The 20913-nt window shown below is 41.7% G+C and overlaps 1 protein-coding gene across 2 annotated transcripts in view; it reads right to left on the minus strand.

The window, feature by feature from the left end:
• ireb2 (iron-responsive element binding protein 2) overlaps positions 1-20913 on the minus strand; it is a 102359-nt gene that overhangs the window by 48131 nt on the left and 33315 nt on the right. For both annotated transcript variants that reach the window (XM_069902854.1, XM_069902856.1), the window contains exons 2-4: positions 6160-6252; positions 4028-4193; positions 642-779 (exon numbers count right to left, since the gene is read on the minus strand). In XM_069902854.1, the coding sequence (XP_069758955.1) occupies positions 642-779; positions 4028-4193; positions 6160-6252 (397 nt within the window). The remainder of the gene's footprint in view (positions 1-641; positions 780-4027; positions 4194-6159; positions 6253-20913) is intronic.

Below are 20913 nucleotides of genomic sequence, written 5' to 3' on the forward strand. Positions count from 1 at the left end.
GCACTTATTGATATCTTTCCTGTAGTTAGGTGACCAAAACTGCACAAAAATACTCCAAATGTGGCCTCACATTTATACATCCCAACTCCTATACTCAATACTTTGATTTTTGAAGGCCAATATGCCAAAAGCTCTCTTTACAACCTTATCCACCTGTGACGCCACTTTCAAGGAATTATGCATCTATTCCTAGATCCCTCAGTTCTACCACGCACCTCTGTGCCCTACCATTTACCATGTATGTTCCGTGTTAAATCTCTTTGACAAACACTGATAGTGTAGCGGTTAACAAAACGCTATTACAGAGCCAGCGACTCAGGTTTGAACCCAGCGCTGTCTGTAGGGAGTTTGTAGTCTTGTGGTTTTCCTCCAGGTGCCCCAGTTTCCTCCACCCTTCCAATGTACAATGGTTGTAGGTTAATTAGGGTATTTGGGCAGGATGGGCTCATGGGGCAGAAGGGCCTGTGACATACCTAAATTAAATTATTTTATTTATTAATTGAAAGGCTCCTTCACAATTCATTTTAGTTTTGGTTTGTGTCATTTGTAGGTACAAAACATACAGAATGGTAAAATAACTGGTATAGCAATGTAAATTCTTAGCATTTCAAACAAGTTTTACTTATTTTAAGCTTGCTTGCCTTTTGCTGTAATCGATCTGCATTGAATGGTCAACAACCAGATCAGTTGGACAGACTGGGCCGACTTTGCAAGGGTCTCCTCCAAGTTTCTTCACTGCTTCTCTCATTGCAGAAAAATCCACCACTGCAGGAATGCCACTGAAATAAATGAAATCAACCATCTGAAGCAACCATCAACCTCCTGTTCTTTTAGGGAACCAATCATGTATTGACGAGCACTCCATTTGTTGGTGGCTTCAATGTTCACCACTCAATGAGCAAGTAACTACCTGTCACTTGTGCTCACTGCCAACTTGCACTGCGTAAATTGGCTGTGAAATTTCTTGCAGGAGCGATTATATTTCAAAAAGGGTTGTGTGTACATCTTTTCTTTTTTATGCTCTGTAGTGAAAGAAGAGTGGATACATTGTTTATCGTTTCTTAACTATTCAAAAGTAAAATTGAGCTATGTGCATGTTTTTTTTTACATTAAGATTAAGTTAAATTAACAATGTGTGCAACACTGGCCAGCTGTCCTTATTTACCCTCAAAAACAACAGTGAAAGATATTCAGCAGATAAAAGGTAAAGAGAGAAATAAAGTTAACATTTCACATCATAAACGAGAAGGAATAGGAGCAGAATGTCAGCAGATGCTTTGAGTGAAACATGAAAGTGTGCCGGGTGCTGTGAGTGTAGTGAAAATATAGAAATGCTGGAGAAGCCCAGCATTTTTATGAGATGCTTTGAGCCTGCTACATTTGATAAGATCACGGCAGATTTGATCTTTGGACTCAATTCTATTTACTTGGACAATCCTAGAACTCTTGGTTACCTGTTGTATAAGGGTGTACCTCAGTCCTAAAAGTTCCTTATCCATAACCCTCTACGGTAGAGAATTCCGGATTCAATTAGAAATTCCTCTATACCTCAGACTAAAGTGACCTCTTATCCCCGGGCCCTTTCTTATTTCCTTATCCAGAGATTTTGCAACGCGGGGTTATATCCTTGTTGCATTACCCTCTACATTTTTTTTTAGGATATCATCTTCCAGTTTTTGGAAAATCTATGCTCAATTCTAAATTAGACCATTCCCATATCCAAAGTCTCAATCTATAGTCCCAGAACCCCTTCAAGGACAAATACGTTTCCTCCAATAAAGGAGAATTTTTTTTAAAAAAAGGTATTCCAGGTGTCGTCTTGCCCAAGTGGTACATGGTGATAGAAAGACTTCTTCATTCATGTATTCCAATCCATTTGCAACATTGGCCTTTACAGAACTAATATATAATTGAAATGAGTTGCCCATTCAGAGCCAGCTCTTCAGCGCTTGACGTCCTGCTTTGCGGAAACTGCCAAAATGTTTGGCCTGGAAGTCAGCCTGAAGAAAACTGAGGTCCTCCATCAGCCAGCTCCCCACCATGACTACCAGCCCCCCCACATCTCCATCGGGCACACAAAACTCAAAACGGTCAACCAGTTTACCTATCTCGGCTGCACCATTTCATCAGATGCAAGGATCGACAATGAGATAGACAACAGACTCGCCAAGGCAAATAGCGCCTTTGGAAGACTACACAAAAGAGTCTGGAAAAACAACCAACTGAAAAACCTCACAAAGATAAGCGTATACAGAGCCGTTGTCATACCCACACTCCTGTTCGGCTCCGAATCATGGGTCCTCTACCGGCATCACCTACGGCTCCTAGAACGCTTCCACCAGCGTTGTCTCCGCTCCATCCTCAACATCCATTGGAGCGCTCACACCCCTAACGTCGAAGTACTCGAGGTGGCAGAGGTCGACAGCATCGAGTCCACGCTGCTGAAGATCCAGCTGCGCTGGATGGGTCACGTCTCCAGAATGGAGGACCATCGCCTTCCCAAGATCGTGTTATATGGCGAGCTCTCCACTGGCCACCGTGACAGAGGTGCACCAAAGAAAAGGTACAAGGACTGCCTAAAGAAATCTCTTGGTGCCTGCCACATTGACCACCGCCAGTGGGCTGATAACGCCTCAAACCGTGCATCTTGGCGCCTCACAGTTTGGCGGGCAGCAACCTCCTTTGAAGAAGACCGCAGAGCCCACCTCACTGACAAAAGGCAAAGGAGGAAAAACCCAACACCCAACCCCAACCAACCAATTTTCCCTTGCAACCGCTGCAATCGTGTCTGCCTGTCCCGCATCGGACTTGTCAGCCACAAACGAGCATGCAGCTGACGTGGACTTTTTACCCCCTCCATAAATCTTCGTCCGCGAAGCCAAGCCAAAGAAGAAGATATAATTGAAATATCCTCAGACTGAATGCTTGGCTCATGCCTGATTCACCTTAATATTTCTAGTTTTTTTCAATATAAAGTAAAAACCCCTGTTATCCAGAAATCAAGCAACCAGCAGCCCCAACTGGCAAAAAAAATAGGAAAAAAACATGCAAGTTTAAAATTAGCATGTTAGTTCGCTAATCTCATAACATGCAATCTCAAGCAACCGGAAAATTCACTTATGCAGCATCTACCAATCCCCATAGGTGCTGGATACCAGGAGTTTTACTGTACATGACATTTTGTTTTCGTCTCTTTCACGGTAAATATCAAACGCCCATGGAGGTGGTTTGCGCACAACGGAGAGGAGGCAAAAATGTTACCACTAGCAGTATGGTTCGAATTATAGCACCATGAATGTAAATGGATGACTGATTCAAATAAGGACAAGGGCATTTAGAATGGTCAATATGACAAAACCACAATGAATAGCAGTTTAAGATGAAGGACAACTTGCTTCCAGACCAGTTTTCCAGGTTCTAAGGTGGCTGACGAGGCCAATGCAGGTGAGATAGAAACTCCTTTCTGGGTGATCAAGCTGGTGGTTTATGAGATGAATCCACTTGTGCAAGGCTCCTAATGTAGGGTTAAAGGCTCTCAATAAAATTCTAAATGTTCCTCCTTGGTGAGCAGTCTTAGACCAAGGATTCCAGGGTCAGTAGAGCAAAGAGGCTTTGAGCGTATGCTGGAATTGCTTCCTCCATCATTGGACAGACCTCTGGTCAAAGTCTAATGTCAGACTTCAGACATGCCCAGAGCCAATTCAAGATTCCTTTACTGTCATATGATAGTACAGAACGTGACCTTCTGCCTCCCTTAAGGCAGACAGAGTCGCCATTCGGGTTGCCCAAATGATAAGAGAATATAATTTGGGATTAATGATGGGAATGTTGGTCTGGGAGAAGACATGGAGATTGAGTGGATTAGTGAACCTGATGGACTCTGTTGTGTAAATACACATCTCGCTTTGCACAATATGCACGTCAGGATATTCGCTGAGAGTTATTTTCCCCAAGCTCCTCACGTAAAGTCGTTTAAAAGATTAGTATTTAAACAATAAACTAAATTTTGAACAAGAGCTAGACTCACGTGAAATCCTGGAGAAGGACCCGGGCTGGCCAGAAGGGTACATCTGTTTGGTTTTGCTGATTTTTCCAATCAAGAATAGTTAAAGCATCTTCTTTTTTCACGTTCAGGCCATCACAATTTCGGATAGCAGCCTCAAATAATACACGGATAGAGTATGGCAGTCCCACTTTTGGAAACAAGGTCACATCAGTTAAAATAAAATATTTAAAAAGAACACGAGCAGGAGTCGGCCATCCGGCCCGTCGAGCCTGCTCCGCCATTCAATGGCTGATCTGATGAGAGGCTCATCTCTTTTCCCCCTATCCCTTGATACCCGATATATAAAAATCTTGGCTTAAATGAGGTCGCCTCCAGTGCTTCAATGAGCAGGGAACTCCACAGTTTCACCACCCTCTGGGAAAAGCAGTTGCTTCTCATCTCTGTCCTAAATCTACTACCCTGAAATCTCCAGGCTCACCTACCAGTGTATTTTCCTGAACTCCAGCACGTGCAGACCCAGTCAACTCAATCTCTCCTCAAAGGCTAACCCCTTTATCTCTGGAATCAACCTGAATTTCCTCTGTTCCAAGTATATCCTTCCTCAAGTAAAGAAACGAGAAATGCACACAAAACTCCAGATGTGTGATCAACATCCAAACTCAGTCGTTAACCAGAAAATGCCATTTAATTACTTTTTCTTTATATACAAATTCACAATTTTAGAGGTGGCAAAATTACATTATTCTACTGAATGTTTAAAATCATCCTTCACTCCTTTTGGGAATAATTCCTTGGGGTTGCTCCTTACTTTTAGTTAGCTTTTAAACAAGGCTGACAATAGATCAGTACAGTGTAAAAAAGCAAAAGGTCACAGCCATTGTTACATACAACATCCTCACACCTATTTGAGCCACGATTGCCTTTCTCTCTATTCAGGCAATTAGGCACCATATCCCAGGAATCAGCACCTGTCCACGAGCTCATGACAGTTCAATCTTTTGGCCACTGTTCCACGTAAACAGATCAACGAGGATGCCGGCCATTTGACATCTCACTCATCTCTGGGACACCACAATTACAGTGAGCCTGACTAGCTGAGCACATCATGAACCAGCCTCGGAACTGCAGGTCCGTATGACAGTATTCCACATTTTTCGGTAGCTTGCCACTTGCTTTACTACTAATGATGACCATTTACAGAATGTAATATTGAGTGGTCAGCTTTAAATACAGGGCCTCTCCAGGTTAAGGAATCTGACTTACAGAAAGCCTCTTTAGGCAAATTCTTCCACAAACGATTTGTTTGCCTAACAAACAATATTAAAATGTTTTGTGGCATTCATTAACCACAGGATACAGAATATGTTTTTACACTATGTTCTATGTTAGGTAGAACATAGAAAATATTTGATGGAACGGAAGGATTCCAGGAACCTTATGCAATTAACTGTAGAAAATTGACTTCAGTGTGAGAAAATGAAGTAGAACAGCGAGAAAGGGAAACTCAACTGTTTCAGGCAATGAGTTTTTCAGCTTGGTTTTTGAAGGAAATAGTTAACTCTGATTTAAGGAAAAAAGTTTATGGAGGATTCTCTGGAACTTTGCATCACCTGGGGAGTGCCTCTATTTATTAAATGGTCATCAGTGTTGCTGCAGAGGTGTCAATCAGAAACTAATCAATGGGAGGGAGGGAGGGAGGAAGGAACAGGGCATGGAGGAATAGAAAGAGCCGGGATCATTTAGAAGCTCACAGTGATCAATTTGATTAAAAGTCACGGTGCTGCAGGTGGTAATAATGCTACACAACACTAGAGGCCCAGGTTTCATCCTGACCTCGGGGGGGGGGGGGCTATCTGATGGAGTTTGCACAGTCTCCCTCTGACCACTCCTGTTTCCTCCCATATCCCAAAGACACGTATATTGGCAGGTAACTGGTTATTGCACATTGTCCCAGGGAGGTGAGTGGGTGGTCAAATTGGAGGAGAGCTGATGAAGCTGTGGGGAGAATAAAAACATGAGCATCAATGCAATTGGGCAGTCGATGGATGAACAGTGAACACTTGATGCTGCACAGTTTCTACAAAACTGTTCAATGGATTTTCACAAAGTAAAACCTTTTCATTTCTAATGAAAATATGACTAGATTATCTCACCATATCTTGGATCACTGAGTTTAAGGACGTTGAAGTATTTTTTATCAGGATGATCTGCAGATAATGGCTCAATTAAGTGAAGAAAAGGATGACCTAAAATGAAGAGAAAAAGAAAATTAGTATTAATTGCGTTTCAATACATTTCTGATTAAAAATCTACCATTTTTCCAAACCTGACATCTCTATTTATTCTGACTACAGAGCAGGCAAAATAATTAACATTCCTGGGTTCTACATAACGGAATGACCAAATTACTGAGTAAATAAAACCAGGGAGATGAAGGACATAGACAAGTATTTGAAACAAAAGCAGCAGGGCTATACAAGTGACACTACTACAAAAGGTATGAAACTTAGTAGCTGAGAATGAAGACTTGTAATCCTTGAATTATCAAGAATTTAAATCAATGTTTAGTGGAAACTCAAATCACTGGATTTCCTCATCTGTAGCCTCTTTCACACTTGCAAGTGATCCCAGGAATCAAAGCCAATTGGCCTTTAAAGTGGCAAGTGTGAAAGCAAAATCAGCTCAACGACCGCGGCGTCAGATGCTCAAGCTGGGGATCGACAGCCTTGACCCCTAGTGCAATCCCCGGCGTCTGCAGACGCCGGCGCGGCAAACAGGCAAGTGTGAAAGGAGTAACTGCATTGTAGGACTGAAATAACCCAAGTTTTTGCCTGAGTGGAGGAAGGTTAAAATGAAGGTTTAAACTTTGTCATGGGAAAGTCACAGTGGGGGAAGAGAGAGGGAGAGAGGAAATAAATAGCAAAAGCAGACAATTTTTAAATAGCGTGGGAAAATTGGTAGCGCTATAGCACACAATTTATAAAGACTATGGGAAAAATGCAATGGCGGACCTGACTTCCAAGAATGCCATGTGGCAGAGAAACCCCTCGAAAAATGCTCCATGTATGCAACCAGGCATACAGCCCTTTCTCTGCTGCATGGAATTCTGGGAGGGCAGGTCTGCCATGGTATTCATAAATCGTATGCAATAGTGCTACCAACTTTCCCACTGTTTAAAAATTGTCCGCTATTACTATTTATTGCTTGCACTTTCCCGTGGTCCCTTATAAAGGTTTATATAGGTTGGCACAACCACAGGAGCTGTAGGGCTCATACTGTGCTGTACATAGAGCTTAATTATGTTATAATTATGCATGGTTAATTTCGTTCAAATAAAAGATCATAATACATTGATGAAGGGCAGGTCCATCATCCTCGATGTGTCATGACGTCACCGGTAGAAAGTAGAACAGTCCTAACCCTGGGGATGGCTCCTTGCAAGTGTGAAAGCGTTCAGTGTCCAAGTTAGGAGTGGTCAAGTATGAAAAGCCAAACTCCCGTTCCTATCCCAGGACACTGAACGGCCAGTTTAGTGGGGTGCAAGTGTAAAAGGGGCATGTAACTTGCTTTCGTTTATATTCAAGCATACAGCTGCTGCTATCCAGAGTAGGGTCAACTGAACCCAAGCATTTCCTTTACAGGTGCTCCCCTCCTGACGATGGTCTGACTTACGATTTTTTTGATGGTTTGAACCCATACTTTCAATTTCAAATTCCGATATGTTCTTGCAATTTGCAGTACCCTACCCTCTCAGGATGCCTTAGCATCCCCACCATCCTGTAATTAATTTCAGTTCAATGCTTCAAACATCCTTAACTCCCAGTGTGCATACGTTAATGGTTTTTTTTCCAGTGCAGAATAAAGGTGTTCAAAATTTAATATATAAAAAAAATGGTAGGTGCGGTATTCTTTTTTGACTGACGATTTTTTCAACTTATGATGGGTTTTCTGGACATAACCCCATCGTAATTTGAGGAGCACCTTTATTTGTTTGTCATGGTGACTTACCAGCATTTCTTGTCCATCTTTAGACACGTTTTGGAAGTGAGTGAGATGCTGCCTTCAACCATACAGTCACAGTGAAGGGATACCCACAAAGGTGTTGGGAGGAAGAAGTTTTACATTTTAATTTTAATTTTTTTTAAAAATCCCACGTACAGCACAGTAACAGGCCATTTTGGCCAATGAGTCCATGCCACCAAATTTATACCCCACTAGCCTCGGTACGTTTTGAACAGAGGAAAAAAACCAGAGCCCCCCCCACCCCCCGGAAGAAAACCCACGCAGACACGGGGAGAATGCACAAACTCCTTACAAACCGCGCGGGATTCAAACCCCAATCCGGTCCCGACCGCTGGCGCTGTAAAGGCATTGCACTAACCACTACGCCAATTGTACTGTCCATTCTAATCGCAATGAAGGAATAACAATACTGTTTGAAGCCTGGATTGTGTGCAACCTAACAGGGAACCTGCAGGTGGCAGTGCTCCCATGTATCCGAATTTCTCAGTTCTTGTGACTTCCAGAGGCAAGCAATTACAGAACATATTGCAGATGGTGCACAATGTTCATTTGGGTAGTAGATGTGGTGCCCATCAAGCAGGAAGCATTTCCCTGGATGGCGTTGCTTGTAGAACGGGACCTGCAGCATCTTTTTTTTAAACATCAGAGAACCCACAGAGGTCCATACACAAGATGCCAATGCCAATACTCAGCAGCCCACACTGCGAGGGATGTAGGCTCCAGGGGCACAACCGGTCTGGCGCAGGGCACCAAAACAAAAGACCACCTACTGTCCAGCTCCAACCGAGAGGAACCCTGGGAGAATGCCCTACAATGTAGGGGGCCATAACAGCAGACCAGCACAAGGCTCAGCAGCCAAGGGTTTCACACCAGGTCTTGCACTGCTGGTGACTGGTTTCTGAGAACCGGGTATCAGGACTGGGATTTGTGAGGGTGCCGATGGTGAGCAAGGCTCCCAAAGGATAGCTTCCCAATTGCATTGGGAGTTCACAACCAGGGACTAAGGAGGGTGACATGGATGTCCAGAGCTCTGGTTCACCATTGGAACATTAACAGGAAGCCGTGCAGCTACAAAGGTTACAGAAGCACAGGAGGTTGGAGCATCAGAGATGACAGGATCGAGGAAGTCACGTGATGGAGTAGTGAACGGTAAGAAAATACCAGACTTCTCCAGAAAAGTTTTTAAAAAAGTAAAGAAAAAGCAAAGCCACAAACACACAAACCATAACAAATTAAAAATAAAAGTGCGGAGAAAATGGCAGCAAAGAACGTAAAACCAAAAACAACGGGAAGAAAAGAAGAAGGAAAGATGTCGGAAGAGAAAGGTGAAGGCCTTACTTGTATGAGGAGGCCCGCCGTGGAGAGAGAAGCCCGCTCCCTGAGGTCAGTGGAAACACCGAACTCAGGACTACAAAGATGGCTCACGGAGCCAAACAAAAGTGCATGCGCGATGCACAAGACCAAAACAACACCGACGGGAGGGGGGACCACCTGAGGAGTAAATCTCCACAGCTTAAACAGGCAAGAATAACATGACAGCAAGAGGAAAACATAGAAAATAACAGGAACAAGAAGGAAGAGAATAAAAATGGCAAATCAGAGAAACAGCAGATGACCAACCCAGAGGAAGAAGACCAACACCAAGACACTTCTAATAAAAATAAGAACAAAAATACCCAACAAAATAAAACAAACAACCCAACAAGAAAATCAGGTAAAGGACACAGATCCTGGAGTGGACTCAGAAGAAGAGGAGGGAGAACACAGAGAAATGGAAGATGAAGAGAAGGGCAAGTACATGCATATATTTTTTTTAAAGAATATGTGGAAACAGTAAAAGAATGGCAGTGACAAGAATTCAGTGAAATAAAAAGAAGAATAAAAAGTACAGAAGAAAAAGTGAATAGATTAGAGATGATCATGACAGATATAGGAAAAAGAGTAGACAAGGTGGAAGAACGAGAAACAGCCATAGAAATGGAAGTAGATGACTTAAAAAAGAAATTAGAAGAATCTGATAAAAAAGTTAAAGAAACACAGGAGCTGTTAGCTCAGAAGATAGATATAATGGAAAATTATAATAGGAGAAACAATATAAAGATAGTGGGCATCAAGGAAGACGAAGAAGGCAAAAATATGAAAGAATTTATAAAAGAATGGATCCCAAAAGTCCTGAGAATGCCAGAATTACAGGAAGGAATGAAAATAGAAAGGACACACAGAACATTAGCCCCTCAACCACAACCACAACAAAAACCAAGATCCATTCTAGTAAAATTCCTAAGATACACGACAAGAGAAAATATATTGGAGAAGGCAATGAAAAAAATAAGAGAAGACAAAAAAACCACTGGAATACAAAAGCCAAAAAATTTTTTTTCTCTACCCAGACATAAGTTTTGAACTCCTGAAGAAGAGGAAGGAGTTCAATGCAGCAAAATCGACCCTATGGAAAAAAGGTTATAAATTTATGTTAAAATATCCAGTGGTGCTTAAAATAATTATCCCGGGGCAGCAAAGCAAACTGTTCTCGGATCTGGAAAAAGCACAAAGATTTGCAGAACAACTACAAAACAGACAGAGAGATGAAGAGATGTAACAAGAACAAAAATGACAACAAACTATACATAAAGAAGAAGAATAAAGTATAAGTAAGAACTAAGAAGGGAAAGAAAGGGAAGAAAGAAAGTAAGGAGGGAATTAAGAGAGTGAGCTTGGTTATATGTGAAAATTAAAATCTTTTCTGGGGGCTGGGTGGGGAAGAATAACAGTCACTGCGAAATCAGTTGACGCTTGCGAGCGGGTTCGCAAATCTAAATGGAGAGGGGAGATGTGGTTGCCCTACAAGGGACAAAGGGCAACTCAGGAAGGGGAGGGACTATTGGGGGTTAAAGGAATTTTAGATATGAGAATAGTGGAAATATTTTATGTTTTAGAAATGTTGTCTTATAATGAGTTCAAAAAAAGAAAGCAGAAATGGATAAGAAGGGAAGGTGGTGATGAGGAAACAGAAAGAAAAGATAAACAAAGTATGAAGTGGCTATGTTGAACTATATGACTTTAAATATTAACGGAATACATAACCAAATCAAAAGGAAGAAGCTGTTACATTTACTGAAAAAAGAAAAAATTGATATAGCATTAGTGCAAGAAACACATCTAAATGAAGTGGAACATAATAAATTGAAGAGAGATTGGATAGGACATGTAACAGCAGCGTCATATAATTCAAAAGCTAGAGGAGTAGCTATATTAATCAATAAAAATGTCCCAATCAAAATAGAAGAGCAAATAATAGATCCAGCAGGGAGGTATATAATACTAAAATGTCAGATATATTCAGAATTTTGGAATTTACTCAATGTATACGCACCTAATGAAGAAGATCAAAAATTTATGCAAGATATCTTTTTGAAGATCGCAGATACGCAGGGGAATATACTAATAGGAGGGGATTTTAACCTTAATTTGGACTCAAACATGGATAAAACTGGAAAAAAGGCCAACAGTAAGAACAAAGTAACCAAATTTATAATTAAATCGATGCAGGAAATGCAACTTTTGGATATATGGAGGAAACAACACCCAAAGGAAAAAGAATACTCATATTATTCGGGTAGACATAAAACATACTCAAGGATAGACCTATTCCTGTTATCAGCCCACATTCAAGGGAGAGTTAGAAAAACGGAATATAAAGCTAGATTGTTATCAGATCACTCACCCCTGTTATTGGCAATAGAGCTGGAGGACATCCCACTGAGAATGTATAGATGGAGATTAAACTCCATGCTACTTAAAAGACAGGAATTTAGAGAATTCATTGAGCGACAAATTAAAATATAGTTTGAAATAAATACGGAATCAGTGAAAGATAAGTTTATACTATGGGACGCAATGAAAGCGTTCATCAGAGAGCAAATAATAAGTTATGTAACCAAGATGAAGAAGGACTACAATCGGGAAATAGAACAGCTGGAAAGGGAAATAGTAAGTACAGAAAAAGAACTAGCAACAAGGGAAGATATAACAAAAAGAAGAGAATTGACAGTCAAAAAAATAAAACATAAAACACTACAAACATATAAGGTGGAGAAGAACATAATGAAGACAAAACAGAAGTATTATGAGCTAGGAGAAAAATCGCACAAAATACTAGCTTGGCAGCTTAAGACAGAACAAACTAAAAGAACGGTATTGGCATCAAGGAAAAAGGACAAACAAATTACATATAACCCAATGGAGATCAACGAAAACTTCAGGGAATTCTACGAACAATTATATCAAACTGAAGACGAAGGGAAAGAAGACAAAATAGATGAATTGCTAACTAAAATTGAATTATAGAAATTGTAAACAGAGGAGCAAAATAAATTAATAAAACCATTTGAAATAGAAGAAATACAGGAGATATTAAAAAAACTACTGAACAATAAAACACCGGGAGAGGATGGACTCCCAATAGAATTCTATAAAACATTTAAAGACTTATTAATTCCTCCCCTCCTGGAAGTAATGAACCAGATTGAAAAAACACAAAACATATCAGATTCATGCAAAACAGCAATAATTACAGTAATACCAAAGACGGGGAAATATCCACTAATACCAGCATTGTATAGACCAATATCTCTACTTAACACAGATTATAAGATAATAGCTAAACTATTACCAAACAGATTGGCCAACAGTGTACCAAAAATAGTAAAACTAGATCACACTGGATTTATTAAAAAAAGACAAACAACAGACAATATCTGTAAATTCATTAACTTAATCCATCCAGTACAAGGAAACAAAACTCCAACAGTAGCAGTTCCTTTAGACGCAGAGAAAGCCTTTTGACAGAGTAGAATGGAATTATTTATTCAAAGTACTACAAAAATTCAACCTACCAGAGAAATATATTAATTGGTTAAAGCATTATATAAGGGACCATTGTCGAAAGTGACAGTAAATGGATATATATATCAAACCAATTTAAATTAAGCAGATCAACAAGGCAGGGATGTCCACTATCTCCCTCATTGTTCGCGTTAGCTATAGAACCACTAGCAGAACTGATAAGAACAGAAAATAAAATACGAGGGATAAAAATAAAAGAGAAGGAATATAAAATCAGTCTATTTGCAGATCACGTTATAATATACTTAACAGAACCAAAAATATCAATAAAAAAATTACATAAGAAATTGAAGGAATCTGGAGAAGTATCAGAGTACAAGATCAACGAAAATAAAAGTGAAGCAATGCCAATGAATAATGCGGATTTCACAAAGTTTAAGAAAGAATCACCATTTAGATGACAAACACAAGCAATCCGATAACTAGGTATTAGACTAGATAATAAACTAGGCCATCTATACAAACTAAATTATCAGCCATTAATAAAGAAAATACAAGACGACTTAGAACATTGGAAAGATTTACCACTAACACTGACAGGAAGGGTAAACTGTATTAAAATGAACATCTTCCCAAGGATACAATACCTATTTCAATCATTACCAATTCACCTAACAGAGAAATTCTTCAAGGAGCTAAAGAAAATAATAAGGAAATTCTTATGGAAAGGGGGGAAAAACAGAGGATAGCACTAGATAAATTAACAGAATGGTACAAACAAGGGGGCTTACAGCTACCAAACTTTAAGAATTATTATAGAGCAGCACAATTAAGATACCTATCAGATTTTTATCAAACAAGGGAAAAACCAGATTGGACCAGATTAGAGCTAGATAAAATAGGGGAGAAGATACCTGAACATATATTATATAAGTGGGTTGAAAAATTGGTGCAACATAGGAATTCACCAGTATTACACCATCTGCTCAACATTTGGAAGATTCACGTAGAAAGGAATAAAATAAATTATCAACTACCAAAATTAATATTGACACAAAATCAACTAATGCTTTTCACAATAAATAACCTTTCCTTCAGGGAATGGTTGAGAAAAGGGATCAAAAGAATAGAAAATTGTTTTTCAAGAAATAAATGATCTTTTGAACAAATGAAGGACAAATATAATATAACTCACGATACAATGTTTGCATACCACCAACTGAAAACCTACTTGAAGGACAAATTGGGAAACAGTCTGAGGTTACCAGAAGGAAGCAATTTTGAATATGTGATTACAAACACAATGATAATTTAAAAATTTATAACAAACATGTACATCAAACTGCAGGAAAAGGAGAACGAGGAAACAAACGGTAAACCTAAACAAAAATGGGAACAAGATCTAAACATAAAGATAAAGAATGAAACATGGGAAAAGCTATGCTCTGGAACCATGAGAAATACAATAAACACGAAGTTACGCATGATACAATATAATTGGTTACACAGGCTATACACCACGCCCCAAAAGTTAAATAAATGGGATCCAACAGTATCAGACAGATGTTTTTGCTGTTAGAAGGAAACGGGAACAACAGTACATGCAATTTGGGCATGTGAGAAAGTGAAAACATTTTGGGAAGATCTAAACCAGGTATTAAATAAAATCACAAAAAGCAATATACCAAAAAATCCAGAGATCTTCCTTCTAAGTAATATAAGAAATAAAGAATTTGGACTTGATTTGGATGGAGCACAAAAAAGATTTGTTATGATAGCCCTTGCTGTAGCAAAAAAATGTATTATGTCAACCTGGAAATTAGAAGACAACTTGGTACATAGAAATGAATAAATGTATTCCATTGGAAAAAATAACATATAATTTAAGAAATAACATCACAATATTCGAACAAATTTGGGAACCGTACATGGAACACAATAGAGAAATCCTACCACAGACCTCCACCCCCTAAAATGACAGAAGGGGAAGACAACGAAATGAACTGACCCAGTATGTTAAAGTAAAAGACAAAAATTTCTTGTTTATTTTATTAAGTGACGACATTGTTTAACGGGTTTAATATAGATTGAACTTTGAATAAATGGGAAGGGGGGGTGAGGGAGGGAGGGAAGGGAGGGGGGAAAAGGGGAGAAAATGACACAGTATATATTCAAGAGAAAAATGTCTGTATGTATTTTGGTCAGTATGGTTCATAGAGTGAAAAATAAAAAATTTTTAAAAAGAGATGACAGGATCCACAGACACTCAATATCTCTGAGGGGACTCTCTTTTGGTTGTCTTGATTGGGGCATTGGACTAAAGGCACTTCTTCATGTGCCTTTACTAAAGAAAGAAATATTAATTTTTGTGTACATGACAATAAAACTGTGCCTTTCATGGAAAATAAATCACATGAACTATGTACTAGCTATTATGTATTCATTAATCCATTACTATGTAGCAATTTACTATGTACTATATTTACTATGCATTCATCATTATATATGCTACAAAGTAATAATTTACACACATTATGTTACAAAAGTAATAATCCATTATGTATTTACTACACAAGGTCACAGTAAATGAATAGAAGATAACGGTGGCAGGATACTAGGGAATAAGTCAAAGATAAGGTAGCAGGTGACAGGATATGACTGAACTCCGTGAATCAAAACATGATAGGTGGAAAATAATTGTGGCGTCAAGAGATGACATTCTGCTGTAAGATTTGGTTATGAATGATTAATTGCAGAAATATATGAAGAGGCTGTATACTATGTTCGGAGGGCAATCAAGTGACTGGTCCTTTTGATTGCCTCAGCCTTTGTTTGCAAATAAAGGTTAAAACTTGAAGAATTCTCTGCTTGCATGACTGCTTATAGACCTCATAAACCACGACATTTTTACATGAGGCCCTTTCAGACGGACCCCTAACTTGTGGACTCACCTTTCAGGTGGCAGCCCTAAAAGGCCTATTCATATACAGTAGCGCCTCTGGATTTGATCAGAGTCGGGGTGACTGGTGCCAGAGCGCTACCTGTCATAAATATGCGGTATAACAATAGCCATCTTCCCTCCCCATAATCCCCCATGCAGGTGGAAGTGCTCTGTTTCCGACAACAGTTTCAGCTTCGTGGGGGATTATGGGGAGGGAAGACCGCCATTGCTATGTTTTGAGCCGCAGAGAGTGGCCCTGGTGCAGGAGCGGTCGGCTGGCTGGCCCCTGCCCCAACGGTCGCCCCGGCCTCTACATCCCCCGCCGGCTGCCCCTGCTCTTGCATTCCCCACTGGCCACCCCTGCCCCAATGTCCCCCCCAACTGCCGCCCCTGCCCCAACACTGCCCCTGCCCCGCTGTCCCCTGCTCTGATGGACCCCGCCGACCTCCCCTCCCCAGTGGGGCGGTGGGGTTTGTCAGGTAGCGGGGCTGTCAGGTGGAGGAGAGTTGGTTCGCCGCCTGATGGAGTCATCAGCCCGCCCCCAGGCAGCTGCTTATAGCGCCTGCACATTCAGGTGCATCTGCATCGGCGGAGCACGGCGCTCCGCTAATTCTTCTTCCCGGAGGAGGGTTGACATCGGCGCCTCGGAGGCGCTTCTGCCGCATTCAGGTGAGTGTGTCTTTAGCCGCAAGGGGGGGAGATTATGCAGCTTTACACTGGGGTGTTCAGGCCACCTGAAGGAGCCTTTGGACTCATGGATCCCTTATAGGTAACTACTACAGCAGTAACCACTCCATGTCCAGAAAATCTGTTCATCTCTACTTTGTGCAATGCTATACACATAGTCTGCAATATTTGACATGCTAGAGAGCCTGCAAAACACTGGCGGAGCTTTTCACAAATACCACTTTCCCAGTGACGGCACCCAGTAATGGTCTGTAGATAAGCAAGACAGCAATGGACAAAGAGAAAAGCAGGTTTCAAAGTAAAAGCCAAAGCCCATGTTTGGGCAGGATTGATCTTTCACTTGTCGTTTCAATGTCTGATAAATCAAACTGGGCTCAAACTTCCCTCACAGCACAAAGAGGTTACCATCAAACAGGAGAGTCTCCGGGTGCTGTGATTGCAGTACATAAAAGGGCTGGAAAAATTCAGCCCATCACACATGCATCTATAGCAAGTAGAAGGTAACCAAGAGGCTTTTTCAGGTGCATTCTCCGCTAAGAATGCGCCTGAAGAAGCAGAAGCGGCCCTTTAAATTGCTGTTCAGGTGGCAGCGTTGAAAGCGCAGCGCTGGCCACCTGAAAAGACAGCTGCGCCGGGATGAACATCAGAGCACATTCCGGCTCCTGTCCATTGGGCTGTCAAGTCAGGATGGCTGGCTGTCAGCGCAGGGACGTCCCGCACGGGATGTCCCTGCACTGATCACGCTGCCCCGCTCTCTCCCCACTCGCGGAGCTGGAGCGGCCGGCGGGGGAGGAGGAGGCTGGAGCACTGGCAGTTGAGTACGGGGGCTGGAGCGGCCGGCGAGGGAGAAGGAGGCGCTCGAGTCGGGCACCGGCATTGTTTCGGCCAGCCCCCTTCTCCCCTGCCGGCCGCTTCAGCCTCCTCCCCTGCCGGCCGGGCAATCCCAAAATCAGCCCCAACAGTGTGGGGACAGCCCGCGCCGGCTGCCCGACAGTGTGGGGACTGATTTTGTGAGTGGAGAGAGAACGGGGGCAGCGGGATCATTGTGGGGACGTCCCCGCCCTGACAGCCCGCGCCGGCCATCCGACAGTGTGGGGACTGGGAGAGGAGCTGTCAGACGGCTGCATTCAGATGGCTGGGGAGGCCACTGTGCTGCGGGGATTATCCCATTTGGAGGAGGGTTACCAAGCTCACCTTGCAGGCGCCTCCTGCACATTCATGTGGCCTTCCCACAGCCGCATTTTGCCAAAATATGTGGCCTTACAAGTGAGGCAATTGTCCACCTGAGGGTGCCTAATGTTTCAGGCCCCAGAACCCTTTGTCAAGAAATGAGCAGAAAACAGACAGGCACCTGCACCTGAATAAAACGATGTTGGGGTGGGGCGGAGGTGAGGAAGGGGTTAAACCAAAGGTCAGAAACAACAATGCTCTGAATTTTTCTTGCCCTTCGTTCATTCTAATCCTTTTCCTTTTAAACTGTCACTTCAATTCATTGGTCTTGCACTGCCTGATAAAATCGACAAAATGTCAAGAAACACACGCATCATCTTTTCGCACCTACTTTATTGCCTTGGCACAGTAACATGAGTGTGTATCTAAACTTGATAAACTTTCTTCTCCATCAGAACCTGTAATAGTTATGCTTTGGATGTTCACCAGGCACACCATCCCATCCTTTCCATGGTTTACATCCTTGTCTCTTCAGCCCTTCGTTTTGCCTGGTGGGAGACTTGAAGTCAAAGGACTCATATCTGCGAGTCTGCTGGAGACTGGCTCATGTGAACCAGGTACTGGAACCGGGATTCAAGAGGATACCAAGGGCAAGGAGGGTTCTCAAAGATCCCTGGACGCAGAAGGCTTCCTCATCATGTTGGAGGTTTGGGTCTGCCCATGGTTTGAATTAGAGACATATGCACCGAAAACGAATCCATGGACGCTTGGTAACTTTTTTTCTGACTGCAAGAGGCACCAGGTAATGCTAACGATGAATCTTTGCATGCCTTACGACAGACATAAGGTAATTTTGTGTATTACAGTATGTTTCCAATTATCTGAAAATCACTTAACTGAAATTCTCAGGTACTTGAAATTTTGTAAGTTGGAAGAAAAAAGGATATTTTCTTAAATTTATGCATTTATCTTATTTTGTAAGCAGAAATCACACTGTTCTTTGGTAAGAATTAAATATTATTTCATGCTTGGAAAACCTTCCATTGTTTTGTTCTTGTTTAACCGTTGATACAAGCATTCTGCTGATGCCCAGGTGCTTAAAGCAATTTCTCACTGACCCAAAAAATTGGTTAACTGGAAAATGTCTGGTCTAAAGAATTTTGGATCATCAGAAAAGTGCTGTATCACATTTTCTTTCTCTATTCCCTTTTATCAATCCATACACATTCAAATTGAACTGATTGTTTCTCTGGAATACCTGTATAAGATTAAAATACCTTTAGATCCGACAGTGTTTTTATTGGGTAGTTTGCAACCTCTGAAAGGTCTGGGATTAGATAAGTTTCAACTTGCTTTTGTAGATTTAGCATTATCTGTAGCGAAAAAATGTATTGCTAGTACGTGGAAAGATGAGCAGGAAAGGGCTTTGGCAAATACTAGAGCGCATCGGATGCCCCCCAAAGTTCCTCAACATGGTTATCCAACTGCACGAAAACCAACAAGGTCGGGTCAGATACAGCAATGAGCTCTCTGAACCCTTCTCCATTAACAATGGCGTGAAGCAAGGCTGTGTTCTCGCACCAACCCTCTTTTCAATCTTCTTCAGCATGATGCTGAACCAAGCCATGAAAGACCCCAACAATGAAGACGCTGTTTACATCCGGTACCGCACGGATGGCAGTCTCTTCAATCTGAGGCGCCTGCAAGCTCACACCAAGACACAAGAGAAACTTGTCCGTGAACTACTCTTTGCAGATGATGCCGCTTTAGTTGCCCATTCAGAGCCAGCTCTTCAGCGCTTGACGTCCTGTTTTGCGGAAACTGCCAAAATGTTTGGCCTGGAAGTCAGCCTGAAGAAAACTGAGGTCCTCCATCAGCCAGCTCCCCACCATGACTATCAGCCCCCCCACATCTCCATCGGGCACACAAAACTCAAAACGGTCAACCAGTTTACCTATCTCGGCTGCACCATTTCATCAGATGCAAGGATCGACAACGAGATAGACAACAGACTCGCCAAGGCAAATAGCGCCTTTGGAAGACTACACAAAAGAGTCTGGAAAAACAACCAACTGAAAAACCTCACAAAGATAAGCGTATACAGAGCCGTTGTCATACCCACACTCCTGTTCGGCTCCGAATCATGGGTCCTCTACCGGCATCACCTACGGCTCCTAGAACGCTTCCACCAGTGTTGTCTCCGCTCCATCCTCAACATTCATTGGAGCGTTTTCATCCCTAATGTCGAAGTACTCGAGATGGCAGAGGTCGACAGCATCGAGTCCACGCTGCTGAAGATCCAGCTGCGCTGGGTGGGTCACGTCTCCAAAATGGAGGACCATCGCCTTCCCAAGATCGTGTTATATGGCGAGCTCTCCACTGGCCACCGTGACAGAGGAGCACCAAAGAAAAGGTACAAGGACTGCCTAAAGAAATCTCTTGGTGCCTGCCACATTGACCACCGCCAGTGGGCTGATATCGCCTCAAACCGTGCATCTTGGCGCCTCACAGTTTGGCGGGCAGCAACCTCCTTTGAAGAAGACCACAGAGCCCACCTCACTGACAAAAGGCAAAGGAGGAAAAACCCAACACCCAACCCCAACCCACCAATTTTCCCCTGCAACCATGTCTGCCTGTCCCGCATCGGACTTGTCAGCCACCAACGAGCCTGCAGCTGACGTGGACATTTACCCCCTCCATAAATCTTCGTCCGCGAAGCCAAGCCAAAGAAGAAAGAATGAGATGAAATATTGCTTAATAATGGAAAAAATTACATGTTTCGCATGATAATTATAGTTTTTTTATTAATAAGTGGTTGTTATATTCAGAATATTTACATTGATTAGATTTTAATATGTATGCTTTATTTTTCTTTTTTTTTCTCTCTTTATGGCTCTCCTTAGGAGAGTTGGCTGAAAGGGGGGGTCTTTTTTTTTCTTTCTTTTTTTCTTTTACATATATAAAATATATCGTTCATGTTTAGTTTATTGTTATATATGTTACTTATTATCTGTATTTTGAAGGAATAAATAAAGTTTTTTAAAAAATTGAACAGATTATTTCTTTGAAAGGTAGTTACTGATAAAGTAAGCAATTTTCAGTCAAATGGTGTTGACACTGGCTCCAAGAGGTAGCAAAATAAATATTAAAAAATTTGCGTGTACCAAATCCAATTTGCTCCAATTGAATGCTGAGACATAGCCCACAATGGAAAAAGATCTGCACTGTCTTTATGCCATTT

Source organism: Narcine bancroftii, chromosome 11, assembly GCF_036971445.1.
Source record: "Narcine bancroftii isolate sNarBan1 chromosome 11, sNarBan1.hap1, whole genome shotgun sequence".
Lineage (NCBI taxonomy): Eukaryota > Metazoa > Chordata > Chondrichthyes > Torpediniformes > Narcinidae > Narcine > Narcine bancroftii.